The sequence below is a fragment of the Acartia tonsa genome, chromosome 8 (genome assembly GCF_053477335.1).
Source record: "Acartia tonsa isolate MP-2025a chromosome 8, ASM5347733v1, whole genome shotgun sequence".
Lineage (NCBI taxonomy): Eukaryota > Metazoa > Arthropoda > Copepoda > Calanoida > Acartiidae > Acartia > Acartia tonsa.
This window is the reverse complement of record NC_137267.1, coordinates 25457049-25469297: the sequence shown is the minus strand read 5'-3', so window position 1 is coordinate 25469297 and position 12249 is coordinate 25457049. Positions and strand designations below refer to the sequence as shown.

At 31.6% G+C, this 12249-nt stretch overlaps 1 protein-coding gene across 2 annotated transcripts in view; it reads right to left on the bottom strand.

The window, feature by feature from the left end:
- Window positions 1-12249, bottom strand: part of LOC145326369 (gamma-tubulin complex component 4-like) — an 18802-nt gene extending 6553 nt beyond the window's left edge. Inside the window, exons 1-17 of one of the 2 annotated variants that reach the window (XM_080169682.1) lie at window positions 11360-12249; window positions 10643-10737; window positions 9497-9570; window positions 8573-8620; window positions 8181-8281; window positions 7741-7794; window positions 7205-7249; window positions 6846-6902; window positions 6481-6531; window positions 6157-6303; window positions 3572-3643; window positions 2905-3034; window positions 1723-1847; window positions 1441-1503; window positions 908-961; window positions 385-424; window positions 110-198 (exon numbers count right to left, since the gene is read on the bottom strand). In XM_080169682.1, the coding sequence (XP_080025808.1) occupies window positions 110-198; window positions 385-424; window positions 908-961; window positions 1441-1503; window positions 1723-1847; window positions 2905-3034; window positions 3572-3643; window positions 6157-6303; window positions 6481-6531; window positions 6846-6902; window positions 7205-7249; window positions 7741-7794; window positions 8181-8281; window positions 8573-8620; window positions 9497-9570; window positions 10643-10737; window positions 11360-11419 (1305 nt within the window). In that variant the 5' untranslated portion in view covers window positions 11420-12249. The remainder of the gene's footprint in view (window positions 1-109; window positions 199-384; window positions 425-907; window positions 962-1440; window positions 1504-1722; window positions 1848-2904; window positions 3035-3571; window positions 3644-6156; window positions 6304-6480; window positions 6532-6845; window positions 6903-7204; window positions 7250-7740; window positions 7795-8180; window positions 8282-8572; window positions 8621-9496; window positions 9571-10642; window positions 10738-11359) is intronic. The other variant, XM_080169683.1, reaches the window with a different exon arrangement.

The window sequence follows — 12249 nt, the reverse complement described above, 5'->3', positions numbered from 1 at the left end:
GATTTTTCCCCCCTATCAAATATTTTTCATCCCCCTCCCCCTTTAGCAGGGGATCCCATGCAGAATGTACGTACACCCCTGAAATCAAAGCTCTCCAAAAATAATCTACCTGCGTCCACATAAAGTTGAGGGCATTGCTTGATCTTCTCATTAGCAGGAGCAGAGAAAAGATTTTATTATACTTGCTGATAGCAGCTGAATATCAAAACATTTATTTATATTTTTTAGTTTTTACACATAATGTAATTTGACCTAAGTAAAGTAAGTAAGGGATGATTAATTAAAGGGACCCTGCTTTGGAAAGATGTGTGAAATGTTTTAATTTTTTATCCATGAAATCTTCCTAAGTATATTGATAATAAAAAAAAACAAATGTAGTTCCTGGTGTAATAATAAGGTGTAGTGGCCACGAAACAGCATACTGTTCAAAAAATATATTTTAACAATAGAGCAATCTTAACAATTCATTTATTAGCTCCACAATACTCAATATCATTAGTTTTTACTTTATACCTATTAAAATTGTTTAAGGTGCAAATTTGTACAAAGGAACTATTGTGAACAAAATACAAGAAATTTGATTAATATCCTATAATATAAAGGCCTCTGGGGGCGTAGCCGCTAGTATAATAAAAAGAACAAAGAAAAAATCTTCCAAAACCCTAGCAAACAGCAACGCCTATTACTAATAAAAAAATTTAAAGGGCGACATATAAATGAAGTTGAGAGTAAATGTACTACAAAGACCCTGTCCAAAATTTGTATTGAAAGTGTAATGAAATTTTTCTTATGCTAGCAAAAGGGTCTTTGTCTTTTGGGGCAGGTAGTTGTCTGGAATATGTATCTGTACTTATTTTCTGTATATTTTTTTCTGTGACCAAAATAGTTAAAACATTTATATTTCCTGAATGGAAAGCTGTTCCCAGCACTCTTTTGGTTCACTTCCTAGCACCATTTTAACCTGAAATTACCAAATATGTTACAGCCAAGTCCGATAACAATTCAAGAACAAATTTAGAGGTTGAGGTTTTTGGATGTTATCAACTAATTTGAGCTTAAAGTTCAGGTCCTGCAGTCCTCAAAGTGGACTCTGGATAAGTTAAAATAAAACTACTATTAAGTATACCTAGTTAGGTATATCTTGAAAAGTAAAAAAATATTTTTTTAAGCGGTTAGAATCCACCTGGAGGCCAAATTCAAACTGTTTTAAAAAGGGAAACATCCCTAAAGAATTTTTTTGCCAAATAATCTATCCTTTATCTCTTAAGTCAAAGTCTATATCGTTTATGCGAATGTGTAAAATACCCCCCCCCCCCCCCCTGAAAATCAAAGAAGAGTGTTATCTTTACTTATCACAACTAGATTAGTCCCTAAAATGTACAAGAAACTATTGTTTCCAAGTCTTATCTAATACCTAACTTTAAATTATTTAAATGATACCTTTTGAATCATCATATCTTCTTCACCATGAGAAAGCACTAATTGAAGCGAGGATCTCCAAGCCTTAAATTATTTTTTTAACGTTTGACATTTTGTTCAAAAAGTACTCTAATAATTCCTAAACTTTGAATAAAGAATGGCATATGATTCCAAGAGTAGACACGTAATCAACAATGAAAAAATGACAAGATTTTTAAAAAAGAATTGTGCCTAAAACAGCTTTAATTATGTGGTTATTTTAATCTGATTTAAAAACAATATATTCTTTTATTTTGGAATTACCTGGTTGGCATCATTTTGAGCTGTGATGGAGGGAGGTTTGGACAGTCTTTCCTCTGCCAGGCTGATAAATGTATGAAATAATTCTCCACGTCCTAGCAGGAATACATTCCATACTGTATTCAGTTCTAAAAACAATATTTAGTTAAAACTAAAAACTTAGGTATTTCTTTATTGTTTGTCTCTAATTATCCTATAATTATAATATAAAGTGGTAAGGTTTTTTGTTTGTTTGTAGCCTAAGATTTTAAGAACTACTGAATTTATGGAGTTCACCTTTTTGTACCAAGATTGTTTTAAGCTATTTAATTTATATATTTAAGCCTTTTTTTAACAATGTTTTTTTAATACTACAAATCCGTAGGTATGTTTTGTTTATGGATATTTCATTTTCTTAAACCAAAATAGCATTTATAACCAAAGACAATAGATTATTATTACTTGGATCTTACACCAGATTATCATGTACTCTAATAAAGTAAAATTTGCAGCTGGCTAAAATAACGTTCCTCCCCTTCCACCCCACCCTTTCCAATGGCATAATATCCACGTATATTCTACTAGCGGCTTCGCCCCTAGCCTCTAGGGCCTTTGCCCCAAGAGGTGATAAAAAAAAAATTTAGGAAAAATACGTAAAAGGACCAAGGAAATCCCCTACAAAAAAAAAAAATGGGGGGGGGATATTTTGTTTTTTGGGGGGTTGGGGGTGTTCCACCCCCCAAGAAAATTGCCTAAAACCACCACAGGACCAGTAGGTATATTCCCTGAAGAGTAGAATCCGATCGGTTCATTGGTTAACGAGATCTTAAGGGACGGACAAGCAGACATCGTTCTACTTTGTATTATAGATATCGGTTCCAAAGACTTCATATTATGACCTTGTCTGATCAAGCATCAGAAAGAGAGGGGACAATCGGCTGTTTATTACAACAGTCCCTAAAGTTTTATACCTTATAACGTTTTCCTATTCGACGGCTAAACAACTTTGAGGACTATAGTAAATTTTGAATGGTTATTCATAAAGTTGAGTGTTTAAACCTTTTAACCAATAATTTTAATCTGTGGAAGGGGTAACTTTGTGTATCATCATTGTGGATGTACATAAATTTATCGACACTTGTTTTATTCATTTAGATCCTTTGCAAGCATTGACTATTTCATCTTCCTTAAATCTGACATAAATACCTGATTTTAAATCCGCATCCACCATTACAAGATTGTGTAGATGCGATGACACGGCTTCTCTGATTCTATCAACAAAACTTGAAAACTCCTGCACTTCAAACATCTCCTTGTCTCTCAATCGTGATAGCTCCTAAAATATAACAAACATTAGATATTTAGAAAGGCAACGATAATCTGATAAATCTAAATAAAGTTTTCATAAAAGAACAATAGGTAGACTCTTTAAAAGGAATATCCTAATATTTTTTTTTTAAATCTAAGGGTTTTTGTCTAAAGCTAGAGACTTCAATGGCTAATGAACCGATTGAATTCTCTATTTGAGGTGAGCTACACATAGATCCTGGGATGGTTAAAGCCATTTCATTTTCTTATTTAAGTCTTGGGATGGTTCAAAGCTATTTTTCTAGTCTCTCTCTGTTACTACAGATACTTTGCCATTAGATGCGCTAGGGGCGAAGACCCTAATTATGTATAATGCATATGTGTCTATGTGTGTGTAGGTAGTCTAAACAGTTATGAGATACTTGCATGATTAGTACAGGAGAAAGTTAGAATAATTAAAACGCAACGTTAGAAAATGAAAAAAAAATATTTAATTCATTTACTTAAAATGTTGACAAATAAGAGAGCTTTCTTAAAAATTAGAGCCAAACGAATAAAAATTAACCTGATAAAATTCAGCTTCCTTTTCTCTGAGTACAGCCCCTTGAGATTCTACTCTTCTATCACTTTCAAACAACTAAATAAAGTTTCATATATCCTATAATATAAAGCCTTAAAGTATTTTTTTCTGTAGCTAAAGAACTCTGAAATGGCTGATCCGTATTGGTAATTCTTTTCAGGGTAGATATAAGAGTCGAAAACAGAAAATGATCTTATCACCACATAGAAAATGAGAAGGAGTTCATTTGAAGTTTTGGTGTTATATTTACATCGGTATGTTTAAAGAAGTTACCAACTTGATTACTGACTAGTACAGTGGTGAGTTTTAGTTCCCTTTAATAATCAAAACATCTGCCATAACCAAGCCAGGGTTTGGATAAAATTGAATACCTTTTATAATCTCATGTAGCTCAAGGAGTAAGACAATTATAATAAACAAAAGAATTAATGAAAGTACCAAAGTTTTAAACCCGCGACCGTGGCTCTACTCGTAGCTCGTTTGTCGTCGGGAAGGTTCGAATCTCGATCCGACACCGCGTCATAACTTAAGACATTAAAATGGTTCCTACTGCTGCTTTGTCATGTGTGCGACAAAAATAGAGTATAGGGAATGCCTTGGCCCAAAAACAGGTGCAACTCACTACCATGCACAGTTAAGACTTCTCAGAAAGAGGTCGTGCAATCAAAGGGTTGATTGTCTGATGGGCAAATGGACGCTTTTCATCGCAATCATAGAGCTTAGGGGCAGGGCTGACAACCCTATACCATATCCATAAAAAAGGCAAATTGTTACAGAAACACTGACAAATTCAGGGCGACCACCGCCTTTTAGATATTAATATTGAAAATAACGTACTACAAAAAAATTACAATGAACACAATAACGTACATTTTTTGAAAAAATAACGTACAATAACGTACCATAAAACACATACACATCTATAATATAAAGTAGTACGATGTCTGTCTGAAGCTTAAGATCTCAGTAACCACTAAACCGATTGGGCTCTACTCTTCATGGAATATACCTACTGGTCCTGGGATGGTTTTAAGCTATTTTCTTGGGGGGTAGGACACCCCCACCCAAAAAAATGAAAAATACGACTCCTAAATAAAATTCTTATTAAAACTAAAATAAAAAAAAAGTTTGACTGCCCCGCCTCCCCCCCCCCCCAAAAAAAAAAATTTCTCCACCCCATTTTTTTTATTCAAACTTTTGGATTCAAATTAAAGAAAAAACCCTTTAACTACCTATAAAATATCAACATCATATTCTACATTTTGATTTGAAAAAAAATCAGTTTAAACTTCTCATTTACATAATTTATATCATGTAAAAATATGGGAAGACATAATTGAAAGTTTATGTAAATTACATTAAATGGCGCGCGAAGCGCGCCAGAAATTTTTATACCCCCCTGAAATCTGTTTTGGGTTTTAACTACCCCCTCTTAATTACCTCCCCTAAAAAAATTTACCCCAATTTAATCATGTAAATAATACCAACTAATAATGAGGTTTATATTCATTTATTTAAGTACGATTAAATATTCCAGCATCTTAGCCCCCAGCCTCTAGGGGCATCGCCAAATGAGGTATTGTAAAGTTTCTTTTTAAAGGGAGTTTCCTTTCCCCACCTCACTTACTTGTTATATTTTACAAAAAGAAAAAGAAATTTTTTTGGAGGGGGGGATTCTTTGCCTAAAACCACAACAGGACCAGTAGGTATATTACCTGAAGAGTAGAACCTAATCGGTTCAGCGGTTACCGAGATCTTAAGCTTAAGAAAAACAGATAGACAGAGAGACATCGTTCTACTTTGTATAATAGAAAGTAGTATCTCATTCCTATAATTACAAGAAAATATAAATATCAACTAAAAATTATCTTGCTAACTGATGAACAAATATCATACTCTTTTAAAGTTTAACATCGCATATGTCCTGATAAGGTTTGTAATTGGTTTAGAGGAATTTTCTTATATTTACTGAAATGCTTGATTGAGTTGAGTTTTTTTATTTTATGGAAGCTTCACTATGACGTCATAAATCCCAGGATAAATTGGTAAAATGGCGCGCGAAGCGCGGAGAATTTTTTTTTGTAGTTTTTATCAAATACAAATACATTAATGATTACTAATACTAATCATACATTACAGAAAAACGTACAATAACGTATGCTGAAATGTTCATATTGTATACAAAAATCAATAACGAACAAAAACGTACCAAAAAACCTAAAAATGGTATTCAATATGAACATATTGAACATAACGTACATAGTGGTCACACTGCAAATTGTCAGCGGCCTTTGCTCCCCATGTAGAGTGAAAACGGCTTGTTACCAAAGTTTAAGCAAAAGAATGAGAGAACGTGTTCATATAACTTTGAATATCTCACTGTATAATTTATGGTCCAATGTGTCCTGCCTCCCTAGATATTATCACGTCTGACATTTTAACTTATAAATCAAATAGTCGGGGGTTAGGTTACTGATCCTAAAATGTATCTTATCCTTATAAAAGTTAAACATTATATGATGAACATATAATAATTTACTAGATACCTATAAAATATTTTAAATATACACCTGAATACTTTCACCAATGAAGAATATTTTCTCGGCCAGTGCTGGAGAGATGTGTGACGGGACGAGGTCCAGTTTCAACTGATAGCTGCTGCTCTTACTCCGAGTTCGTTCTCCCTCGTCACCCATTATCAGTATACTGTCATCCGCCTTATTTTACAGCTTTTAACATTTTCAAGTTCCATGTGGCATATTTTTAAACTCCTTTTTAAACCAATTTTCGAAAGAATGTCTTTTTATTGCTAAGGTGAAAAGAGAAAAAATCTAGGCCTTTTGTGTTTTGTAAAATCTATTTTTACTAAATAAAAGAAAATAAAATAAACTCACCTTACTGTCTTTGATAATGAAAAACTCATGGAATGGATCATACAAACTTCCCTAAATCAGATAATACATTTAGTTTAAAATAATAAAACATAATTTTTATTAAGTTGTTATTAGGAATTCGAAGAAATAAGACAATAAATAAATTGATACACATTCAAAACGATAAGAAATATCACCCCTCTGATCAGATTATTTGTTAAAATGTTTGGACACTTTTAAATTCTAGTACTCAGTCTCTTAGCAACAAAAGATGAAAATCTCATCTAATGAAAACGCAAGTTGGTAATCTTAACAAAAATCTATCTAACTATTCCGAAAGTGCTTATTATGCTTAAACTTTATTTATCATTGTTCAATGTTCATACCTGTAAGAGCCAAGCAAGAAGTTGTTTATACAGAACTTTGTTCAATTCGCTTAAAACCTAAGATGAATAGGTATAAAAAAATATGTATTTGTACGTATACTGACAGTACATATGGTTTATAACTGTTTTCACTTATTTACAGTCGTAAGGGTTTAAGGCAGACGTTATAATTTCTTTACATCCCCTAAATCATAGTAAGGAAAATTTTACTATTTTATTATATTTGTAAAATTGAAGAAAGAAAAGTAAAATGAGAAAGGAAGAATTAAAGAGAGTAGGTACCTAGATACATGTTTAGAAACTATACACCACTAGTCAAACTTTCTAGAATAAATTTTATTAAATTTTTTATTTGTTACCTTTTTGAGTGCTGTCCCAACACCTTCAACTCCCGACGCAGAAGCCTAAAATAAGTAAAAAATACAAGATAAATACCTATAAAATATCACAAGCTTAATCGTTTACTACAAAAACTTTTAAAAATTCACTACTCCAAGTACCTCATGCACTATCACCAGAAAATATTCAAACACTTGGATACATATGGAGCAAAATTATTAAAGCTAGAACTAAATACATATATATTATATTGGATCTTTTTCAGATAGCTATTCTCGCGTATAAAATTCGATAGGTATAATTTGGAGCATAATTTTACTTAGAATCTAATCAATGAGAAGAAAATAAAACAAGTTCTTGTGATTTAGCGGGTCAAGATTTAATGTGCTTGAACAAGGAGCTTGAACTAGCCCTAGTTTTAACAAAAGTGCCTCAATCCACTCCATGACGATGTAGGTCAATAAGAAACTATGGCTAATCAATCAAAGATAATTATACAGAATAAGAAGAATAAGACATGAAGCAAGACGATAAAAAAGTAAAACTAGGTACCTACCTTATAAACTTTATCAAGAATCATACATCCTGTCGGCTGGTCTTCTTCAATAATCTATCAAATAAAATATTTCTATTTATGAAAATATCTAAAGCACATATAAAAACTTTTATTTTGACATGAACAAAAAGGTCATTGCGGCAAACTGCTCGACTAAAGTATATTCAAACATTGTACTAGATACTTGAAAGTATTTAACTTATTCTTATACAATCAATAACGTAATTTTGTAAAAGCTATTTATAGAAAAAAAACCTTACCACAAAGAATAAGAATTAGGTTTGTAATGTATAACAAGAAAAATGCGCATAAAAACTTATTTACAGAATATTTACGTGCATTGCGAGCTTCCTGTGCATTATTGAGTATTGGTTCCAGAAATTATTTTAGATGTTTACAACTAAACCTTTCTTCGAAAATTAGACTTGATCAGGATATACCTTTAGAAGTTGAACCAGAGCTCTAAGAACAGGTCTATGAGGGATGAGACGGTGTTGTAGGAGGGATAGTTGTGCTCCGGCATGCTCCAGTATTTCATATTCTTAACAATACAACAATACAGATTTTGTCTTTTAAATCAACATGTTTACTGTTCGTACTTAATTATGTGTTAACATCATAAGAGTAGCTTAAATCTTGCCAATTAAAATATTTATTTTTCTGTCGCAAATAAATATTTGATTTGATTTTGATTTAAAACATCTCAAAAATTTGATTATTAAATGATTATTAGTTTGACTTTCGTAAAGTCACAGATGCTTACTAAAATGAACGTAAACACCTTTTTAGTTGTATTTGAAGAATAGCTTTACTACAAAAGTGGATACCTTACCTAATGTAACTAAAGTTTGTCTGTATGGTTCTAGAGCAGTATCCACGCCTGAAATACAAACTTTATGTAAACAAATTTTTAAATCATTTACAACAAATATCGATTACCTATCTAGACTATGTAAAAGCGTATTTTAAAGTAAATTACATTAATAAAGTTAATTTTTGTTTGAAAAGACCATAGAAGCAAAATTTTCTTTGATAGGCTAATATATGCTTTTAAATATGCTGTTTACAACTTAACATGAAATTAACTTCTAAGAAAAGAAAACAGATTAAATAGAAAACAAGGATGACAACATCCATAAGTAGCAAAGCTCAAAAATTATGAATGGATATCGGGAAAAATAACTATAAAGCAGTGTCATACAATAAACATTAATCTTGATAAAATAGGGGAAAAAGAAACTTGAAAAATTAAAAGTCTAGGTATCGATCTAGCACCACAGTTTTAGACAAATCTTAATGAAACTTAATAAACATATGTAGAATATGAGCATATTCAATCCCTGATAATTTTAGCCGCAAATCCTGAATAGGAATCGAGAAAACCTAAAAATCTGGGAATCGATCTAGCACCCCAATTAATATAAAAATCGTAATAAAACTTAAGAAAAATACCTATGTATAATGTAAATTTAAGCAATCCCTGAAAATTTCAGCCCATTATCTAAAACAGAAGTTGAGAAAATGACCAAAACATGAAAATCTAGAAATCGATCTAGCACCCCAAATAACAGACAGATGGACAAAACAATGTATAGATTAGATGGGTATATGTTATAAGAATCTTTATTAAAAATTTCAGCTGTCTATCTTTTATAGGAGCCGAGAAAATCACGTTTCCCCCACTTTGTCTCAGACTGACGGAAATTTCGAATTATAGAGTAGCTTGGCTACTAAAAAATATAAATAAAATATTAACCTTCATATAAAGCAGCTAGATACATGGCAGAGTCAAATCTATATCTATTCTCATTGATGTAATGGTGAAGTTGCCTAAAACAATAAAATCATTTTTTATTGAAAAAAGATCATGATTGGCTAACAAAAAACACAGGTAATTTAAGAGAGAAGTATGCAAGTACACCCCCATTATGATTAACTAAAGGGATTGTTGCATGAAGTGCATTTAAAAATTTGATTGCAAGCATAAGTTACAAAAAAACAAACTAACATAAATAATGTTGTATCATAATAAACTAGCGGATACACCCCTAGAAGCCTCTATAGGCACTTAAGGTAGGAGGGGGAAAAGTCGACCTCATCCCATTTGAAATTTGAGTTTCAAAAAAGTAAACAAATATTTTTTTGGGGGGGAGGGGGTGAAGACACCCTCCCCAAAAAGAGTTTAAAACCTTCCCAGGACCTATAAGAAGCTTCACTGTAATGGAGAACAATATCGGTTCAGCGGTTAGCGAGATCCTTCGGGACAGACAAAAAACGCTTACTACTTTATATAATAGGATAGCAATCAATTAGGCACCACCAAAATAGTGATCATGCTGTTTTTGTGAAAACAGCACAGACATATAAGTTGCATATATCCAAAAAACACAATTCTTGATATTTTATAACCTAGTAGAAAATATAAATTCTTTCAAATATACATGTAGTTTAAAACTATTGAACAGTAAAAAATATGCAGTTCACTAAATTCTAGTTTAAATAAATAATGTGAAAATTTTTTATGGAAAAGTCTTGAATTTCTCTAATGGGGTGGAGGTAGCCTCCCCTTTAACATTTACAAACCTACTTTGGACCAATAAGAAGCTTCATTGCCAAGGAGAACCATATGATATCGGTTCAGCAAGAATCTTCGATACAGACCACTGACCAGGGTTGGAAAAAAAACCGTTTTTTAAAATAACCCAAATAAGTTGGTTTTATTGGTTTTAAAAGATTTAAGATTATTTGTGTTTTTCAAAAGTTCCAATTTCATTTCAGGCTAACCAGACAGAATCTTCTACTTGGATTCTATTCTGGACTTTTTTTTGTATTTTACCAACACTGGTACACACAGGAAGACATCGTGTTACTTTTATTTAAGGATGATGGTAGTTGCTCTTACATATAATCAGAGGCAACTTCAAGTAGCTGGTTAATAATTACAACTTCACATGGGTGAAGCTCGCTGATACTCTTATTAACCCGTAATACTCCATCCTAACATAAATAACAGAATGTTTCATAAATTAAACATTAATATCGATTATTTTCCTCAGTAGCTGTTGGTCTGTCAAGTCGTTTTTTAAAAAATCAAATCATAAAATATATGGCAGGTTTCAGGATTTTCTATTTATTTATTTTGATTTCTTACCAATCAAACATAAAGTCGGCGCTTTTACGGCTTATCTTTAGTAAGTGTATGTTTTCTAAGAAATTTTCCTTGCCTAACACTTTTTTTGTAGAGCTTATGGTGTGTTTTGAAAATTAAGAACAAAAGATCATAAACTTGTTTATTGAACTGTATTAAACAATAATAATTTTTTCTTAATTGATTTAAAATTGTTTAATACCAATAGCAATAAAAAAAAACAAGAGAAATTAGAGCATCTGCCATGCCAAATTATAGCTTTCTATGTACTCCTGTTTTACAGACTTAGAATACATAACTTTGCGGTAACAAAGCTCCGATTTGTCCTTACATGATTTTGTTGTGCTTCGCTACTTTTGGATCGTCATCCTTGTCTAAAATAATAGTAAGCTGTTTGTGAGCATGTTTATGTCCAAAAGGTCTCTAAAACTGCTAAACCGACGGATCATTGGGTATAAAACTACTACTAACCTTCTCAGGAAAGATAAGTCCAGGATGACCTCGTAGCGCGATCAACAATTCATGGTACATTTTTATCTTTGTAAAAACAGAATCTTGATAATTAATAAATAATAATGTAGGTCAATTTTCAGAAAGCTTAACGGAAAAGACAAACACAATGTTCGATAAATAATTTTCAGACAAACGTACGAATACACAACGCGTTTGATACGTAATCAAAATTAACTAAAATTTTGAACAGTTTGTTTGTATAACTCTTAAAAGCAGGCTGCTTAATAATGGACATACTTACATGCATTTGATCGAAGAATTGATTATACAGATGCTTCGCTTATGACAGATTTGCCTTCATATAATCTCATGGAAAACATAGATAGTTATATTTATAAAAATTTAATGATGACAAATAGTTTTGAATGCGAATGTACGGACTTTCTGATTTTAGTTATAGAGATGTTGCGCTTTCTAAATTGTACATATCTAATATAGAAACCATCATGCCAAGTTTGAAAACAATTTGACAATTGCATAATTTTAACATGACTAAAGTTTTAATAAACATATTTGTTATACGGACGTACAAACTAATTAATATTAGAAAAGGTTGATTACACGAAATAATTTAATGATCTTTCTTCGAAAACATACATTTATATTTCTACCATTAATAAAATATTTAATTTTTAATCCAATTATTTTGATATTCTATGTACATTGTACATAGACTATTTAATATAAATCATAGCACAATATATTTATAATATTAATAGTACAAACTTAAGAAGCTGTAATTAATTGAATGGAAACTGTTACTGGAAAGCCGCCCGTATGGTTTCTTGCTTGGCTGCAGCAGAAGTAAATAAACCCCGCGAACCATATGATCGTCATGGGCTTCTAGT